Source organism: Callithrix jacchus, chromosome 19 (assembly GCF_049354715.1).
Source record: "Callithrix jacchus isolate 240 chromosome 19, calJac240_pri, whole genome shotgun sequence".
Classification (NCBI taxonomy): Eukaryota; Metazoa; Chordata; class Mammalia; order Primates; family Cebidae; genus Callithrix; species Callithrix jacchus.
In genome coordinates this window covers 45090810-45111644 of record NC_133520.1, presented here as the reverse complement: position 1 = coordinate 45111644, position 20835 = coordinate 45090810, and the positions used below count along the sequence as shown (strand labels likewise).

The 20835-nt window shown below is 40.2% G+C and overlaps 1 protein-coding gene and 1 long non-coding RNA gene across 21 annotated transcripts in view; both read right to left on the bottom strand.

The window, feature by feature from the left end:
- Positions 1-963: 963 nt before the first annotated feature.
- Positions 964-2476, bottom strand: LOC144580441 (uncharacterized). Its single transcript, XR_013529953.1, has 2 exons — positions 2225-2476; positions 964-1189 (listed from the first exon to the last, which is right to left on the bottom strand). It is a non-coding gene; the product is annotated as an uncharacterized LOC144580441 (long non-coding RNA).
- Positions 2477-6767: 4291 nt separating this feature from the next.
- The window catches only part of RGS7 (regulator of G protein signaling 7), a 548216-nt gene continuing 534148 nt past the window's right edge, over positions 6768-20835 (bottom strand). For all 20 annotated transcript variants that reach the window (XM_078357252.1, XM_078357254.1, XM_078357255.1 and 17 more), the window contains one exon: positions 6768-7480. Coding sequence is in view for 6 of the 20 variants with exons in the window: in XM_078357255.1 (XP_078213381.1) it covers positions 7430-7480 (51 nt within the window). In the remaining 14 variants the exon portion in view is untranslated. The remainder of the gene's footprint in view (positions 7481-20835) is intronic.

The following is a 20835-nucleotide window of genomic DNA, read 5'->3' as shown; positions in this document are numbered from 1 at the left end:
AATGTGGCACATATACACCATGGAATATTATGCAGCAATCAGAAATGATGAGTTCGTGTCGTTTGTAGGGACATGGATGAATCTGGAGAACATCATTCTCAGCAAACTGACACAAGAACAGAAAATGAAACACCGCATATTCTCACTCATAGGCGGGTGATGAAAAATGAGAACACATGGACACAGAGAGGGAAGTACTAAACACTGGGGTCTATAGGGGGAAAAGGGGAGGGCCAGTGGGAGGGGGAGGTGGGGAGGGATTGCCAGGGGAGAAATACCAAATGTGGGTGAAGGGGAGAAAGCAAACAAAACACACTGCCCTGTGTGTACCTATGCAACTGTATTGCATGCTCTGCACATGTACCCCAAAACCTAAAATGCAATAAAAAGAAAAAAATATATATAAAAATAAAAATAAAAATTTGGGCAACTCAGCAAGTCACTTTGCCCCTTAGTTTCATCATTGATGAAGTGAGGATTATGATACTTATTTTACAAAGTTTCTGGAAAGATGCAAGGTATGAAGCATTCGGTGTAAGACCCATCATATGGCATCATGTCAGATAGCTATTACTGTGATCATTATTAAGAAAGATGCAAATACGCACTGCCTCAGGCTTATTCTTTTTTCTCTGTCTCCCTTTTCCTTGTGAAGTGACTGCTTGGAACGCCCGGCTCTTGGTCCACCTGAATTACATTACCTTATCATAGACAGGTGCAACAAACATCCGAGTGGCTTGCATCATAATTTCCATTCTTCCCTTTTTAACCCAGTCTTACTGACTCTAACAGTCAGAAGTACATTTACAATAGCTATACGATACTTCCATCACAATTTACTTGAATAAGGGTCAGTCCGTCTCCTTTGGCTACCTGAGAAGCACCAGTTGACCACTAGATGTCAGGCTTGTTAAATGGTTAGGAATGTGTTAAACCATCACCCTCAGGACTTCAAAACCACGTATTTTATTTTTTTCCTTTATTTTTTTATTTTCGAGACAAGGTCTCACTCTGCTGCCCAGGTTAGAGTGTGGTGGTGCAATTACAGCTCACTGCAGCCTCGACCTCTCTGGGCTAAGGTGATCCTCCCACCTCAGCCTCCTGAGTAGCTGGCTCTATAGGCATCATGCCTGCTTGTCCACTGAGAATAGCAGATTTCCTTCAGTTCTTTACCCCTTTCTTTACTGTTCTGAAAAAGAACGGAAATTACACTGTCAAGTTCTAAAAGCAGTTGTGGTGATCGATGGAAAAAAGAACAAACTTCCTCAATTGTTTCTAATGTAACAGATGCTCCCATAACAGGTACTTTTATCAATCACATATATAAGGCACGGAGTTGCAGAGTGTGTAGCTAGCTTGGGGATGTTTCTCTAAAAGGCTAGAAGCAACAACTTTCATTTTGGAAGAAAATTCACTAGACACAATGTAAGCCATGTGTCTTACATGTATGGCCATGACAATACTCCATATTTAATCCTCACTTCTCAGTTATAGTGTGAAATTTGACAGCCAAAATTTCTGCATCAGCTTCATAAGGCAGGAAGCCTACAAATTCCCCTCTTAGGTTATGAGACTCGTCAACCTCATCAACACAGGCAGGTGCCCCTACATCCAGTACATCGTCAGTGATACTAGAAAAGAAGTGTGAGTCTCTCACTTCCATGAGAGTTTCTTCCCTACTACGGCTCTCACAGCTCTCTGGCATCTGTTCCTGTTGTGTTTTTGAACAAAACAATGTGCTAACTGCTGCTGTCTCAAAGCACTAACTCGGGACCTCTTCACCAGAATTTATCCGGCCTTCGAGCGGTACTTCAACATTATCTGGAGTTAAGAGACCTTCTGGGATTTCATCAGCCTCATGACCCCTCCACATGTACGTTTTGCTTTCCCATCAGAATCCAGATCTCAAATAGAGATTTTAGGTATCCTTTGTTTTCCTTCTCTTCAAGGGTTAGAAATAAGATGTCCTCATCTGGCCCTTCACCCACTTCTTCACTGGAGTTCTGAGCCTTTCTGTTGTTGGTTTCTTTATGCTTTTGTTCCTGTTTGGAAGTTTCATCAACATTGTCATTCGTTTACTGTGTCTACTATGTGGGTTGTTCAAATGACTGGTAAGCTCAGATACTGTTGGTATTGTGTTATGGCGAAGAACTGTCCTATAAGGACTTCTACAGATTACGGACGTCTCAAAATGTCTGGCAGATAATCGATCATGTTTATTTACCTGATCAGGTGTTTTATCTTCTAAGTCTGCTCTCCAACAATGCAACCACTTCTGGCATCTGGCCAGGTCCCGCGGCAACGTGAAGAAGGCCAGGTCGGGCTGCCTGCTCTTCCAAAGGTAGTTGGGAGCAGCGCTGAAGTTCGGAATCGTGGCCTGCCTGCCTCCTCAAGGTAATCAGCCCGCCCCCATGGGGACCAGGGAGGGCAGCCATGCCTTCTGATGCAGGGGAGGGGCAGGCGGGCGAGAAGCCACAGGGGCCAGGAGGGGCGCCACCGTCTGAGGCTGGCTGGGGACGCGGCTCCACAGTGCTCTGAGCGGCCAGGAGGACTTACTGCACCACTGCTGCTGCTGGTGCCCTCCTGCCTGCGCCGACGCTGCTGCCTCCTTCCCACAATGCCTGTGAATCAATTTTTAAATCAAGAAGTATTTATGTCTTCCCAGCCTCTAATGACCTTTTTGAAAATGAAGTTGCAAACACTTTACACATTTCAGCTCCAGAAAAACTCCCAAAATACCTAAGGGCGTGTGCAAGCTTTTCTTCTAATCTGATTTTTAAATGGAAGCATCTTATATTTGATACATTATTTGACGCCTTTTAAAAAATGAGGTCTAGAGCACATTTTCAATAAAAATATACAAATATGTGGTTGTACAGTAAAATGTATAACATAGCTATTTGTGTATATGTGTGTATATAATACATGAATATAGTTCCTCTCTATTCTTTTTTTTTTAATTCTTCATTATTATGCACCACTTCTTAAAATGGTGTAGGGGATGGATTGGTAGCTTTGGCTGTTTCTGGCTGATGTTTTAGAGGGCTACTAAAATGTGCAAAGAGGTAGTCACACAACAGTAAACCACCTAGGTATTCAATGTGCTCTTTCAAATGTGTATTTAAGGACACAAAATCTTCTGTGTGGAGACAATCAGTGCATGTAGGTAGACTAAATTCATGCTAGCAGCCAAGACTTGACTCTCTCAGTAGACAAAAATTATTCATAAACCATCATGTAAAGAGAAGGGAGCAGTCAACCAGGAGACCCAAGGGCACAGCTGCGAGTCCTGAGTAGCAATATCAAGCCTCACACTGCTCATTACGAAGAGGGAGGGTTTCTGCCTTCATTTATTTTAGGATGCAGCTTACATAAGGTTGCTGGCCATATTTCTGTCATTTTGATTCAAGCAGAAAATCCCGTGCAGATCCCAGAACACATTACTGTAACATCGCTAAGAGGAGAATTGGGTCAATGCAATTTAGAGGATCAAAATAGCTCTGTACTGTGAGAGTAGAAACTCTGGTTTATTGGAGGGTAACTTTTTTTTGATGGTCTCAAAGTTTTTAAAAAAAGCCTTAAAACCAATTTTATTAAATAGAAACTTGAGAGATTTTTTATTCTATGCCGTAGAGATCAAATGGTTTTAGGGTGGGGTGGGAGGCAGATGCCAAGGGCTTGCTGGAGTGAACTGCAAGGAACTCCAAAACTTTCTGTGCTTCTCCTGAATTACCCTTGCTTTGTATCCGAGTCTTGTCTAGACCACATTAAATGGAGTCATTAGGCTATTTAAATGTTTTATGTACTTGAACTCAAAAACCATTTTTTTTTTTTGAGACGGAGTTTTGCTCAAAACCAGTCTGTTACCCAGACCGGAGTGCAATGGCACGATCTTGGCTCACCGCAACCTCCGCCTTCTGTGTTTAAGCAATTCTCCTGCCTCAGCCTCCCAAGTAGCTGGGACTATAGGCACGCACCACTATGCCCAGCTAATTTTTGTATTTTTAGTAGAGACGGGGTTTCACCTTGTTGACCAGGATGGTCTCGATCTCTTGACCTCGTGATCCACCCGCCTCGGCCTCCAAAGTGCTGGGATTACAGGCGTGAACCACCGCCCCTGGCCAAAAATGAATTTTTTAAATTAGGAATTCCTGACTTGGGGATACTTGCCTGAGGGTTTCTCTTTTCTCCCGTCATTTCATATGATTGAAAATGCCAGTAAGGATGAATTTTTCCATGATTTGGAATTGCCAGAGATGATGGACTTCTAACGACTGAAATAACCAGTCGTATTTGTACAAGGCTAATTGTTTAAATACCACATTCTTCTTATAGGATTACTGTTTTCCTTAAAATAGTGATTCTACTAACTAGAGTTTGAATCTAACTTCAGTGCTGTCTGTCTGTCCAAGACTGTCCTGAATTAAGTGATTTTAAGGAAGAAAGTCTATCAATTTAATTTATTTGCATTTTATGAATTCTTTAAAAAAAAAAAACATGAGCATATAATTAAATCTCTCCTATACTGTTTACAGTGTTTATAGCTTATATATAAATTTCTCCTATCAAATTTCTTCCATTTTGTGACAGTTTTATTAACTAACCAACAGACTCCACTGCTGATTTATCACCAATAATAGTAAATTTTTTGAGAATTTAAATTTACCTACGGTAAGTAACAGCCATTAATAACTTGATCTCTTTTTTAAATAACTGGAGGCTTGGTGTAGGCGAAAGCAAACAGGTTAGGTCCATCTCTGAGCTGGGTAACCTTTTTTTGTCACTGATCCCGCCCTTAAAGTAAGTTAGGTTATGTACTTGCGGTCCACAGATGAGCCATGGGGATTAATTAGTCTGTGAATGTCCTAAAATTCAGTACCACTGTGAGTGTATGTGGATTTTCACCCAATTTTTATCAAAAGAAGTTTGTGGTATAATGGATAGGTGGGCAGTATAGTGGGCCCTGCAGTGAGACTGCCCGGATTTATATTCTGAGGGGGTTTCTGAGTGCTATCCCAAATATGGTACCTTGGCATATTGAATATTTTAAGCTGAAGAAATTTGAGAAATGGCAGGTTAAGGAGGACTCTCTGACTTTCCCTTGAAGCAGGTCATAAGACCCTCCTGTGAGAGACACTCTCCCTATACCCAGAAAAATGGAGCATTCGTCTCCCTGAAGATGGAGGGACACTGAGGGGAATCTGCAAGAACAGGCCTTGCTCAGTTTCCCCGTTTACTACCCTTAGCGCCGACCCCTCTGCCTTATCACATTTTCCCATGACTTTTCATCAAACCTAGTACAACAAAACACTCAGGTTTAATCGTTTTTAATGTCTTCATTTCTTGATGAAGTCTCCTATGTCACATAATACTTCTATTACATACATTTGTGTGCTTTTCTCTTGTTAGTCTGTCTTTTGTTACAGAGCCACAGCTGAGAACCTAGAAAGGAAGAAACAAAAGACTTTTTCCTCTCCTATATTCCCAACCCACTACTTAGCTAGGTGACTTCAAACAAGTTACTTAACTTCTCTCTGCTTCAGTGTTCTCAAAATTGCCGAAATGATCTTATAGGACTGCTGTGACGGTTAAATGTGAGAATTCTGTGGCCATGAAAACTCTCAATGAAGTGGCAGGCACTTAATAAGCAGTCAGCAAATTGTACTAATTACATCACACAGTTGGCCCTCCATATCCACAGGTTCCATATCTTTAGATTCAAGCAACCTTGGATGGAAAATATCTGAAAAAAGTCAACAATAAAAATAGCAATACAACAATTAAAGTTATATTAATTAAAAATATAAAAATGATATAGCATTTAGGTTATAATAGATATTATAATCATCTAGAGATGATTTAGTATATGGGAAGATTTATGTAGGTTATATGCAAACACTAGGCCAGTTTTCATTAGTCACTTGAGCATCTGTGGATTTTGGTATCTGAGGAGGTCTAGGAACCAGTTTCCCAGGGATACCAAGAGGTGACCGTATTCTCAAAATAATCTGTAACCTCCAAAAAGTTAAGAGGCGCTGGCCTATATTTTTAGAACTGTTTTTTTTTTTGAGACGGAGTTTCACTCTCGTTACCCCGGCTGGAGTGCAATGGTGCCATCTTGGCTCACCGCAACCTCCGCCTCCTGGGTTCAGGCCATTCTCCTGCCTCAGCCTCCTGAGTAGCTGGGATTACAGGCACATACCACCATGCTCAGCTAATTTTTTGTATTTTGAGTAGAGACGGGGTTTCACCATGTTGACCAGGATGGTCTCGATCTGTTGACCTCGTGATCCATCCGCCTCGGCCTCCCAAAGTGCTGGGATTACAGGCTTGAGCCACCACGCCCGGCCAGAACTGTGTTTTAAAGAACAAATCAGTACCTGATTTAATAAGTCACACTCAAGCCTAATTAGAACAGAAATACTAATTTGCAAAACATACAGATGCACATTCATCATGAGGCAGAAAGGCCTTATAAATAGCTTTGAAAATGTGGAAGTTCAATTTGCATTGTTCTTCCATGGGAGAAAAAGAATCTACCAAGTCTCAGGTAAGCCTCCAAAAAATTATTTCCATTTGCCCATGTCTTCTGTACTATCCAAGCTTGTCTGGAAACCCTGAAATAAATTTCAAGGTGACAACCTAAATTTAACTCTGCGGTTAAGTCCAACCCCCTCTGCGATTGTGGCTTGTGGATTTCTCAGCATTATTGTCATTTTTTATTATTTTTTTTTAGTTAGCATGGAAGTCAAAAGTTACAAAAGTAATGAGATTCTGCATCTTTTAATGAAAGATAAAACAACAATATAAACATACACAAATTTACAGAGAAAGGATCAACTTTAATACATTTGGAGTAAAAGGTGTTTCCTCTTTAAATATGGTATAAAAATAAATGCAAGAAACATTAACGGAGAATGTACAGACAACAGACAAAGACATGAGTGTGTTTCTGACTGTGGATACACTGGTGAAATGAAACTTTCTGTGCTAATTTATTGTTTAATAAATGAGAAGCCATATGTATACTTATTGATAAATGCTTTTTTTCTTTTACAATTCTTCCAGTTTGTGACTGACTGAATTTTCAGTGAACTGTGTGTCTAGCAGAAGCTTTGAGAGAGAGAGAGAGTGAGAGAGAGAGGGGGAAGGAAAAAAGAAAAGGTTTTACTTCACTTGAACTTGTTAAAAAGGAAAAAGACACAGATCCAGCATAGTAGAAGGAGGAAGAAAGCAGACAACGGTTTGGAATGGAGGCATCGAGATGGTAAAGAGTCCACTGGAAATGGAACGTACACACAAAAATAACAATTTAGGTCCTTTGCTCATGCAACATCTTGGTCTAATGTCCTCTGCTCCAGGTCACAACAGCGAGCTACAAAGTATGTGCAATGATTCCATTCTGCATCCATGCTACAAGATGATCCGTTTAGTAAGACTGAACAAGGCTTGTTAACCTCTTTGACGTGAGAGATTTCCCCTGAGAAAATACATAAAACAAGAAAAAAGAAAGAAAATCAAGCATGATCACTGAAAACCTGCTTAGTAGTAGCAACTATTTATTGTAACTGATTTTTGTGTAAGGGTCAAAAGTGAACCCTTTAAGTCCATCTTAGTTCAAACTTCATGACCAACCTGCCTTCCCCCCCTCCCTCCACTGACACATCAAACAAAACTATCCTCCCTCCCTCCACCCTCCTACCCTCCCAAGTCCTTCCACCCCACTGCAAACAGACTGATGGTTTCACAGCACAGATTAGCAAATCATAAAACATATCCATAAATGTTCCATCAAGGCTTAGCAATGAAGCAACACCTAGGTTCCCAACTGGTTATAAACACGTTACAACAAATCTTAGTAAGCTACTCTGAAAGGTAACAATGTGAGTGCATTCTTGTTCAGTGGTGGAAATTAATGTCACATTTATAAATATCTAGAACTGTAGAAGGTATGTATGATTTAATTAAACAACATGCAGTTTTTGAGGGTGTGATTCATGAAACTTAAAACTGAATCTGTCCCCTATCCTACATAATAATGGGGTAAAAAGTGCCAATTATACATCTGAAGATAAACCTCTATTTGTTCCCTGCTTCCAGCTGTCGATGTCTGCCTGTCATTTCCCACCTGACTTCTTCCAACCCTAATCCAAGAAAAAAATCTCACCTATTCTGATTCCACATATCATATAATTACATAAAGGACATACTTATGTTTTAGAAATCTTGTAAGTCAACACCGTTCTTGTTAATTACAAGTACTCTAGAGAGATAAGAAATTTGAAATGTTTGATTGGAATACAAATGGTGGTTTTGGTTCCATCTCTTATTTTTTATGTTCTATTATAAAAATACACAGGGCAGTTTTTAATGGATTTTTGTATATATCAGAAGATAAAATAAGTAAAAATAAAAAATTAGAAAAATATATATTAGTAGTAAATTACAGTCATAGCAACAGTTTTGATTTGCTGCCTGATGTGGCTCAGTTTTAGAAAGGGGTCAGTGGTAATGGGAGATGCATCATCTCTCATGGCCACTGTCTTTGTTTGGGCTGCTATAGCAGAAAACCATAGACGAAGTGGCTTATAAACAACAGAAATGTACTTCTTATGGTCTCAAGGCTGGGAAGTCCAAGATCGAGATGCTTATGGATTCTTTGTCTAGTGAGGGACTTCTTCTTGATTAATCAATGGTGCATTCTCTTGTGTCCTCAGATAATGGAAGAAAGAAATAAGCTCCCTGGGACCTACTTAATAAAAGCTGCTATAAGAGCTTCATATTCATGATCTAATTACCTTCCAAGGGCCCTGCCTCGTAATACTATCATCCTAGAGGTTAGGATTTAACATGTGAATTTGAGGGAGCACCCATAGTTCATAGCAGCCACGTTTTGGGAAAAGAATGATATGTTTAAGAAAAGATTAGTAATTCCATAACGAACCTTTCTTTACACACCGAATAATTACTGATAAGGCCCTTTTGCCAACATGAACAGCAGCAATGAAAATCATGCACCATTTTCTTTTAGTTTTTTCTTAATTGGGAAAAAGAGTCCTCAACTTAGCTTTCAGCAACTGGGAGTAGAAGATATCGAAGTTTAATGTTGGTATTTCCCACTCGGCTTACGTTTATTCACTTTATTGGAGAAACGGCAGTAAGAGATATCATAGTTTATTAACAAGAGACTGCTTCATAAACAAAATATGCACTCCTGCCTGCTCCAGTCTGAATGTTATTCCCCCTCAAAGCTCATGTGTTGAAAACCTACTCCCCAGTATGATGCTATTAGGAGGTAGGGGCTTTGGGAAGTGATCAGGTATGAGGGTGAAGCACTCACTCATGGGATTAGTGCTCTTTTTCATTTTTATTTTTTTTGTGACAGAGTCTCATTCTGTCGCCCAGGCTGGAGTGCAGTGGTGCAATCTCGTTTACTGCAACCTCTGCCTCCTGGGTTCAAGCAATTCTCCTGCCTCAGTCTCCTGAATATCTGGGATTACAGGCATGTGCCACTACGCCCGGCTAATTTTCTGCATTTTTAGTATTTTTAGTAGCGACAGAGCCATGTTGGCCAGGCTGGTCTTGAACCCCTGACCTCAGGTGATCTGACCACCTTGGCCTCCTAAAGTGCCGGGATTACAGGCAGGCTCTTATAAAAGAGGCCCAATAAAGCTTGCTTGCCCCTCCTACCATGTAAGGGTATGGTAGGAAAATGGCTCCCTATGAACCAGGAAGAGGGCCCTCACTGGACACTGAATCTGCCAGCATCTTGATCTTGGACTTCTCTGCTTCTAGAACTGTGAGAGACAAATTTATTTTTATTATAAGCAATCACCCAGTTTATGGCATTTTGTTATAGCTGACTATAAAGGACTGAAATGCTGCCCCTACTTCTATGCCTATTTACTCATCTGTAAAATGAGGATAATATAATACTTACTTTCAAATCTTGTTCTGAAGACTGATACAAGTGAATTGCTTAAAACTATTCATGAATCACTTTATGCACTCTGTTTACGTTGGCTATTACCTTATTATCCTGTGGTTATAATTGTTAATACTATCACTGTATGCTCTCTTCATTAGGATACACACATCCAGAGTCACTATTCTGACTCTGAGAAGGACAGAAAGTTACAAACAAATTGAAAGCTAAAATCACACTGCTTTTCTACCCGAATCCTGGGCAATAAATTAATCAAATGATGTTGAAATAAAAAATATTTCGTTCTTAAATACAATGCTATTTCCCATGTTTACTACTATAGTCTCTGTGCTATGAATAGAATTGTATACACATGTGCACATATACCTATTCTGAGACTGAATAATTTATCTTTAAAAAGTGCTTACTCAGCTGGGCATGGTGGCTCATGCCTGTAATCCCAGCACTTTGGGAGGCTAAGGCAGGTGGATCACTTGAGGCCAGGAGTTGAAGACCAGCCGGGCCAACACGGTGAAGCCCTGTCTCTATGAAAATTAGAAAAATCAGCTAGATGTGGTGGGGCACATCTGTAGTTTCAGCTACTCGGGAGGCTGAGGTGGGGGAATCATTTAAACCCAGGAGGTGAAGGTTGCAGTGAGCGGAGATCAGGCCACTGAATTCCAGCCTGGGCCATAGAGTGAGACTCTGTCTCAGAAAAAGAAAAGTGCTCACTCTTTGTGGGATGAAGGAAGGTACACATCAGTCAGTATATGTTGGATGAGGCACAGGAATAAATTTGTAGACAGTGGAAGACTAGGGGAAAGTTGCTAATATAAAACCGTTTCCTTTAAAACCACAGATGAATGTGATTTGGTTTAAAATTCTGGGAAAAAAAGTGAAATAGTTATATTGAAATTGGAAGCCATTTGAAACTCAGATACAGTCATTTTTAAAATTTGGACAATGAACTCTACTGTTGTCTTTATCAATTTAACAAAAAGAAACATGCTTCTCTTTCTATGGTTTTGTTTGTTTTTATTTTTTCAAATATCCTCAAATCCTCAAAGCTACTGGTCCTTGGCCTGGTATGGACTTCATTAAAAAGTGGATATGATACGAGTTAAGCCTGACAAGCTCTTGTCCCAGGAAAGAATTAAAAAACACTTTTTCATAGAAGCCCATAGAGAAATACAGGCCCAGAGTAAACCCAGAGCTTTGTGATATGAGCATAAAAATAGGCAGAAATGAGACAGGTGTATTTTAACAATAAAACTCTGTGTGGGCTGGGTGCGGTGGGAGGCTGAGGTGAGCGGATCACCTGAGGTCAGGAGTTTGTGACCATCCTGGCCAGCATGGTGAAACTCTGTCTCTACTAAAAATACAAAAATTAGCCAGGTGTGGTGGCAAGTGCCTGTAGTACCAGCTACTCAGGAGGCTGAGGCAGGGAGAACTGCTTGAACCAGGGAGGTGGAGGTTACAGTCAGCCGAGATCACACCACTGCACTCATCCTGGGTGACAGAGGGAGACTCTGTCTCAAAAAACCTCTGTGTGTGGTACAGATGTATCAAATGTGCAATAGGATATTTGTTTTGTATACTGAGATGACTAAAAGGCAAACCAGGGTACAACTAACAGTTAAAAGATCTCAGGTGCAGTACTGAGGTCAAAGCCAACAGCACAAATGCCCAACAGGCCATCTGGACTGGAAGATTTCGATCACTTGGATCTACTTGCAAACCATGTGCAAATCCTGCTTTATTCACATACTGGAAAGGAAAATGCATAAGCACTACTCTAGTGCACACAAAAAACGATTGTGTGTGTGCTTCTGGTTGCTCACTCCATTGCAATGTATGAGGTTAAGAAGAACACGGGTCAGTTCCAGGGAAGTACACACAGTACGATATTTGCATGTCAGCCGTTTTCTAACAGTTATTTTCAGTGCAGTCCCTTGGATGCTGTATGGAACCAGCTCTTGCCAACGATCTTTTCCTAATTTTTCCAAATGGAAGAATCTGAGAAATAGGTTTTTTTTATTTTTTAAATTTTCGAGATAGAGTCTTGCTCTATCACCCAGGCTGGGGTGTGACTGTGACTCATTGCAGCTTCAACCTCCCAGGCTCAAGTGATCCTCCTGCCTCTGCCTCCCGAGTAGCTGAGACCACAGGTATGCACCATCATGCCTCGCTGATTTTTCTATTTTTAGTAGAGATGAGGTCTCATTAGGTTGTCCAGTCTGATCTCAAACTCCTGGGCTCAAGTGATCCTCCCACCTCAGTCTCCCAAAGTGCTGGGATTACAAGTATGAGCCAGTATACCTGGCCAAATCTGAGAAATTTTTATAGCTAAGTTTCAAATTCTTAATTCCGGCAATTAAAAAGGCTAACAAACCCTCATCAATAGCACGTTTTAAAAACCAAGTTGCTTACAATAATTCAGTCATTCTATGTGAATAATACTTATTTTTAAACCCAAGATTTACATGTTATGTGATTTAAATATTCCTGTCAGAGTCTAAAGGAAACAGATTATAGTAGAAGGAAAAATCTATAAAGATGAATATACTCAGAACATAACAAAAACTCAAGATCCTCGGAGATTTGGTGATATCTAGTTAATGACAATATGCTAGAAAAAGAAGCATATAATCAGTTTCAGGACAAAATAAAGCTGAGACTTCAGCTGGCAAGTAAGTGAATAGAGAGCATCATCCTAGTGTAATACAATAATCATATAAACAAAGAGAGTTCTCTAGCGTGTCACAGTAAAACTTCCCCTCCACCAAACCAATTCCTTTCTGTGCTCAATGGTTTGTGGAGACTTTGTTATAATCAGGGGAAACAGCCTCAAAACAAAAATAACAGCCTATGTATTTGCCCTTAACTTTTCCTAGTGAACTAGCAAAGGTATACATTTTACCTAACTTTTAAAAAATCATTCTTGGCCCGGGGGGCAGTGGCTCATGCTTGTAATCCCAGTACTTTAGGAGGCTGGGGTGGGTGGATCACTTGAGGTCAGGAGTTCCAGACCAGCCTGGCCAACATGGCAAACAGTCTCTACTTAAAAAAAAAAAAAGAGCAGGGCATGGTGTTGCATGCCTGTAATCCCGGCTACTCAGGAGGCTGAGGCAGGAGAATTGCTTGAACCCAGGAGGCGGAGGTTGCAGTAAGCCGAGATTGTGCCACTGCATTCCAGCCTGGGGGACATAGGGAGACTCTGTCTCAAAAAAAACCCACGAAACATTCTTGGTCTTAAAGTAGTAACAGAAAGTTGATGATAAGTAGCCCTGAGAGCCTGGGGCATTAGGGAGATGGAAGCAAATTCCTATATTCCTCTCCTTCAATCAATCCTTTACAAAGTAAGTAGAGAAAAGCTACGTTTGCTCGAGTGACTAAGCCCACTAATTTTATTGCTGTCATAAAAACATACAGTATGGCTGGGCTCAGTGGCTCATTCCTGTAATCCCAGCACTTTGGGAGATCAAGGTGGGCGGATCACCTGAGGTCAGGAATTCAAGACCAGCCTGGCCAACATGGTGAAACCCTGTCTCTACAAAAAAACAAACAAACAAACAAAAAAAATTAGCTGAGTGTCATGGCAGGCACCTGTAACCCCAGCTACTCGGGAGGCTGAGGCAGGAGAATCACTTGAACCCAGGAGGTGGAGGCTGCAGTGAGCCGAGATCACACCATTGCACTCCAGTCTGGGCAACAAGAGCAAAACAACATCTCAAAAAAAAAAAAAAAAAAAAAAAAAAGAATCAATAGTCTTTTCCAGTTTACAGGACACTGAAGAGATTGAGCAGAAATAAGGGGCAGATTTTTAGAGAGTGTCCATGAAACAGCTTACAGAGAAGAGAGTTATCAGCATCTTTTAGATTTTTTTTTGAAAAAATATTTAACTTCCATTTGCTATCTTTTTACAATTCCTGCTTGGTCGTTAGCCACTGCCTCTGAGTCTCTGCCATATGCTCATGTAGACTCGGATGTATATTCTAGAGTGCCTTGCAAGCTGCAGAGACTATGGGGAGGGACTGGGAGTAAGAAAGGTAAAATCTTGTCATTGCCTTTCCACTGGTTTATGTGATCCAACTGTCTGGCCAGATGCTCCACCCCACAAAATGAGATGCTACTGGACCAGAGACAGGGAGTGCTTTTAGGAGTCTGAGCTAAAGGATGTTATCCATTTGTTATTTTACTCTCATTTTGAAAATTGTCGCTGGGCGCGGTGGCTCATGCCTGTAATTCCAGCACTTTGGGAGGCCAACACCAGTGGATCTCGAGATCAGGAGTTCGAGACCAGCCTGACCAATATGGTGAAACCCTGTCTCTACTAAAAATACGAAAATTAGCTGGGTGTGGTGGCACGTGCATGTAGCTCCAGCTACTTGGGAGGCTGAGGCGGAAGAATCGCTTGAACCTAGGAGGCAGACGTTGCAGTGAGCTGAGATTGCACCACTGCATGCCAGCCTGGGCGACAGACCGAGATTCTGTCTCAAAAAAAAAAGCCCTTTTTTTCACTTATTGAACCAGGGATAAGGAGTGCTTTTTGCAGAGTCTAAACTAAGGGATGCTAGATGTTTGTTATTTTACTCTCATGTTGAAAATGCTTCTGTTTCACTTATAAACATCTTTGCCTGGATTTCAAAATCCTTCCCTACCTGCATTGTGTGGCCTTTCAAACTCTTTACTATTACCCACAAAGTGGTTCTTTGGCTGACCTTTGCACCTCCTGCTGTCTCAGCTAGTCACCTGTCTGTGCGCCCACCTGTTCAGACCCTACCCACTCTTCAAAGATGAACTTCCTATCTATGTCCTTGCTGAAGTGTTCTAACTACCCCTTAACTCTGCCGGTTCCCTCTCTGAATTCTTCCTGCTGGTTGAACCTGCGTTAGTGCTTTTCTATGCCTTCCTATGTGATTTTGTAAGTCACCAGGACTGATGAAGTAATAACAGACAGCTGTTAAATGTTACCATGATCGCAGTCTCCAAGTGAGTACTTGATTATTTGCATGACTGAGCTCCTTGGCTGCAAATCTCATTATGGGAATGAACTTCTAGAAATCAGGATAATGAGATTCCAAGGTCTTGGGAGAAGTAACTTTTAATGTGGGGGAGGTGAGGCATGGTGGAGAGAGGGATGGGGGTCACTGGTCACACCCTAATGTTAACAGATTGACTAATCGAATCTGAATCTTTTCAAGTAGGCAGGTGTTAAGAAGAAACTGAAGCTAGGCTAGGTGTTTGGGAAGCTCCTCCACAATTTCAGTGAAATCAGCTCTCCCAAGTAAACTTACAAGTGAGTTTACTGAAACACAGTGAATAATTTTTACAAAACTGTGGAGAGCAGGTGAGTTCCTAGAATGCTAAAGATAAGCTCAAATTCTTGAGATTTAAGATGGAAAGGAAAAGGGAAAGAGTATTCTGTAGTTAGTTTTAAAACTGTCATACTTAATGCTGAGCACTGCAAAAAAGTCTAGTGTTATGTACTAAAGAGAGATAGCTTATGAACACACACCATTTAAGTACTGATCATTAGCTTCCTATGAGAATTGAGAATAAGTATAGCCAAATATTTTCATTTTCTTAGTTAAAAATATTTTTCCATAATAAAAGCCACACGTGTTCACTAAAGAAAATGAAGAACACAGAAAAACAGAGAAGAAATAAGTATCACTTGAAATATGATCACTTACATTCTACTATGTTCTTCTAACTTTTTATACACAGATACATGTTTAAAAATTTTTTTTTTTTTACAAAACAACTTATACTGTGCATGGTACTCATGTTATGAGTAACATGTATATTAAAGATTCCATTTTGTTCAATTACCCATGTGATGAATGTTTCTTCTAAAATAATATTGTCTTACCAACTAAATGCATTGTTGGTAAGGAAATAAATTTAGAGCGTTGCAACCAAAACTGAGAAAAAATTAAGCACAGATTACGTTTTAAAATTTCAGATTGCATTGCACATAAGGGAATGTATTGTTTGTTAGGCTATTTCAGTTCTATGCATATAAAAACACACACAAATACAGTTTATACAGTAACCATATATACGTACACAGACATATACAAATACACACAAACACATACATATAATGTGTTAGTCAAATGCAGCCAGTCTGGGCACACTGCTCATGGGTTAGCCCTATTCTGTAAGGAACACTATTAATATATATTTTTAAAATGTGTCAAATATGGGTATCATTAAAAAACAAAAGCCACTGCTTTAAAATTTAATTTTTAATATTTGTATAAGTTTCCAACAGTAGCTATGTCTTGATAGATTTAAGAAATTCACAATTACTGCACTTTCAGATTGTGTTCTATATTTGACAATTATATGATGCAACAAATATTTTTTATATGTGAGAACATTTGGACTTTCGAAGGATTAAATTACTAGAAGTTGAATTACTGATTCAAAGTGAGAGATTTTTGAGCCTTTTGGCAGATTCTGTCAAATTCTATTCCAGAAAAGTGGTAATAATTCATACTTTTATGAACAATATACGAGATCACCTATTTTCTAAAGCTAGATCACCCTTTCTAATGCTAGATGTATATATTAACAAAAAATCTATTTGGAGGAAAAAGTGAATTTGCTGCTTTCTTAATTGCACTTGGCTATTAATAACAGTAGGTTTTGTTTTCTGTCTTCTCATATATGGATTTACTATTTGTATTTCTTTTGTTAAAACTGCCTAAGTCCTTCCCTCATTGTTCTAATGGAGTGTTGCTCTTACAGAATTATATGTTTGCAAGGAACTCCCTGTAGACCCTAGGTTAAATTTTTGTCTGTCATAGAGATGCTCATTTATTTATTTTGAAAAGGAGTTATCAGATTTGAGGAGAGGAACTTGCTTTAAACAAAAGCTCTTTGGCTAAGTAAGGCATGCAGCAGTATTTGCAGTATCTCTGTGACTGAAAAAGAGAAAGATGTGCTTCATACCTAAACAAGAATAACCTTCAAGGTGTGCTTTTAGGGCAGTGGAATTCTGTCTTCCTCCTGTTCCTTATGGCATTTTAATCAGTAATTTGGATGATTCAACTGATGAAATGCTGATAAAATGAATGTACGATCTACATACGATAACCTTGGTTAAAAGACTGGGTAACAAAGAAATACTTTGAAAATTATGTAAAGTTATAAAAATAAGCTGTAATTCACAAGACAAATTTAGTAGAAAGAAGGGTAAAGGGATGGGCATGGTGGCTCATGCCTGTATTCCCAGCACTTTGGGAGGCTGAGGCGGGTAGATCACAAGGTCACAAGATTGAGACCATCCTGGCCAACATGGTGAAACCCCATCTCTACTAAAAATACAAAAATTAGCTGGGTGTGGTGGCGTGCACCTGTGGTCTCAGCTATTCAGGAGGCTGAGGCAGGAGAATTACTTGAACCTGGGAGGCGGAGGTTGCAGTGAGCCGAGATTGTGCCGCTGTACTTCAGCCTGGCACCTGGCAACAGAGTGAGACTGTCTCAAAAAAAAAAAAAAAAAAAAAAGAAAAAGAAAGAAAGAAGGGTAAAGAACCAATGTACACTAAAGTGACTAAGTAAACAACGAACAAAGAAACCTAGCAGCAAATGACAAAATTATGGAGATGTGATCTTAGCACATGAGAAAAAACAATCCAATTAAAAAAAAATATTTTATTTTAAGTCCCAAATGACATTATATACTGCTCTGGTTAGGGGCTACAGTGGGAAGAAAGTTGATGCAATTTTCAGGTTAGATTTTAAAAGTGATAGTATACAAAGCCAAGGAGGTGATATTCCCACTTTGTGCTGGCTGGGCCACATCTCGAATATTATGTTCGGTGATGATTAGGAGGCCTAGTGATGACCTGGAGGACATGTACGAAGTGAGCAATCAGGATGATGAAAGAACAGGAAGTTATTAAATGAGGAAACATGCGAAGCTCACTTTCGCAATGTGTCGCTAAGAGTTAATTTGCTAGCCACACTTAAGACATCTTTACTTTATCAAGTCTTTTTGTGTTCAGGCTAGTTTTCACAGAACTATCTTTTTCTTTTTATACTCAAATTTCAACAGCTTTATTTTAATAAAGCACTTAAATGCAATATGCAATACATTTAATTATAAACAGCTATGGGAACAAGCACAGTGGACTCTTACACCATATAATTCAATGGGTGGTTGCGGACACATGAGGACATAATTGGAGGGCAGCCTCTCAGCTGTGACATTCCTGTGCTCTTGGCATTCACCATGGAGAAGGCGGGGAACATTGGTATGTCCAGGGCAGTGGTTTTCAAAGTGTGGTCTTAAAATCAGGAGGGTCAGTGTCACTGAGAATTGGTTAAAAATGAAATTCTTGAATTGAATTCCATCAGAAAATGATTTAAGTAGACTTTCTGAAACATGGAGTCCAGCATTCTGTGTTATAATGAGGATCCAGGTGATTCTGATGCTCCTCGAGTGAGAACCATGGATATTTAGAAAGGAGAGGTCAGCTGGGAATGCTTCTATTTGCATGATGAATTTTAACCTGTATGGTTTTGGGATGCTTATAACCAATGCAGAGCAGAGAAAAAGAATAATTCTAACGTAATCAGAGATGAGGTTACAGAATCTGCATTTGCCAAGCCCCTGGTGATTTTGAGGTGTGGATAGTTGAACCACATTTAGAAAAATAATGAAGGAGGCCAGACTTGGTGGCTCACACCTGTAATCTCAGCACTTTGGGAGGCTGAGGCAGGTGGATCACTTGAGGTCAGGAGTTTGAGACTAGCCTTGCCAACATGGTGAAACCTCCTCTCTATTAAAAACACAAAAATTAGCCGGGTGTAGTGGTGCATGCCTGTAATTCTATGGGAGGCTGAAGCAGGAGAATCACTTGAGTCTAGGAGGTGGAGGTTGCAGTTAGCCGAGATCGTACTGCTGCCCTCCAGCCTAGGTGACAGAGTGAGACTCCGTTGGAAAAAAAAAAAAAAGGAAATGAAAATGAAAAATAATGAAGTAGAGTTTTCTTTTCTTTTTTTAATTTATAAATTTGTTTTTTATAGAGAACAGGCCTATCACATTGGCCAGACTAGTCTTGAACTCCTGGCCTTAAGTGATCCCCCACCCCGTGCCTTGGCCTCCCAAAGTGCTGGGATTACAGGCATGAGCTACTGTGCCTAGCCAATGTAGAGATTTTAACTAAGGGAAGGAAAAATAAAACTTGGGGGAGGTGAAATAAATCATGCCTTCAAGAAGTTCACCAGTTGTCACCTATAGGAAGGGCTTGCACTACTCTGTGGTGGCTTCAGGAAACAGAACTAGGATTAATAGTTGAAAGTTACAGAAAAGTGGATTATGGAAGGGATTTCTAAGAGACGGAATGGTCTACTATCTAAGGGTACCACATCTCAGATACTTAGGAGCTGGAAAATGCTGTATACCCATTTGTCACTGAGCCTACAGAAAAGTTTCTTGCAATGGACTGGGGACTGGACCTAGAGAAACAGCGACCTCTAAGTTCCTTTTCAATTCCGAAATTCCAAAAACGTTATCATTCCCAATAGCTCCTGAAAGTACCTTGAAGAAAGTTTCTCTTCAAACAGCTCAAGCTTTTATTCCTTAATTCCCATTCCCACCTACTTTCTTCTCCTTTTCTTCTTTCTAACTTTCCTGCATGCCCAAGCACACTGCAGCACAGTGCTGTTATTCACACCGGCTCGCATTCCTCTCCTTTTTGTTTTTTTACAGTTATTTATTATACTTTAAGTTCTGGGGTACATGTGCAGAACATGCTGGTTTGTTACATAGGTATACACATGCCATGGTGGTTTGCTGCATCTATCACCCCATCATCTACATTAGGTAATTCTCCTAATGCTACCCCTTCCCAAGCCCCCCTCCCCCAGCCCCCCCATCTCCTGACAGGCCCCGATGTGTGATGTTCCCCTCCCTGTGTCCATGTATTCTCATTGTTCAACACTGACTTATGAGTGAGAACATGAGGTGTTTGGTTTTCTGTTCTTGTGTCAGTTTGCCGAGAATGATGGTTTCCAGCTTCATCCATGTCCCTGCAAAGGACATAAACTCATTCTTTTTATGACTACATAGTATTTCCTTTCCTTATTTTTTTAAAAAAACTAGCTCTCTAGTTCACTGCAGACAACCCCTTCCTCCTCACATCCACCTTATCTAAAAAAGTTTGAATGTCTAGCCAATCAAGCATAGATTGTATAGTCCAACCCGACCAATAAAGAGAAAACAAAGGCAAAAGTTACATTGAAAATAAAAACTTCCACTCTCTTTGTTCAAAGTGCTTTCATAGCAACCAGTCATACAAGAAGCACCCTCCTGCACAGAAGTAAATTTGCTCTACTAAAAAATCCTTTGTCTAAGCGCTCTGTTTCCTTACAACTCCAAGCCTTATTTCTAAGATTTACATTTTACCGTCAGAAAAGAGAAAGCTCTCACAATAATCTTTTTTTTTTTTTTTTGAGATGGAATCTCAAACTGTTGCCCAGGCTGGAGTATAATGGCACAATCTCAGCTCAGTGTAACCTCTGCCTCCCAGGTTCAAGCAATTCTCCTGCCTCAGCCTCTAGAGTAGCTGGGATTACAGGCACCCGCCACTACGCCCGGCTAATTTTTTTTTTTTTTTTGTATTTTTAGTAGAGATGGGGTTTCACCATGTTGGCCAGGCTGGTCTTGAACTCCTGACCTTGTGATCAACCTACCTCAGCCTCCCAAAGTTCTGGGATTGCAGGCATGAGCCACCGTACCCAGCCACAATAATCTTTTCTATCTCATGTTAGGAATATATTCTTGTTAGATAGGAACATGTCTATTTTAGGTGACAGTGTTGGTAATAGAAGCTTGTTATTCTCCTTTATAGTAACTGAGCCCATGTGCACTGAGTAATTTTTTTTGGCTGATG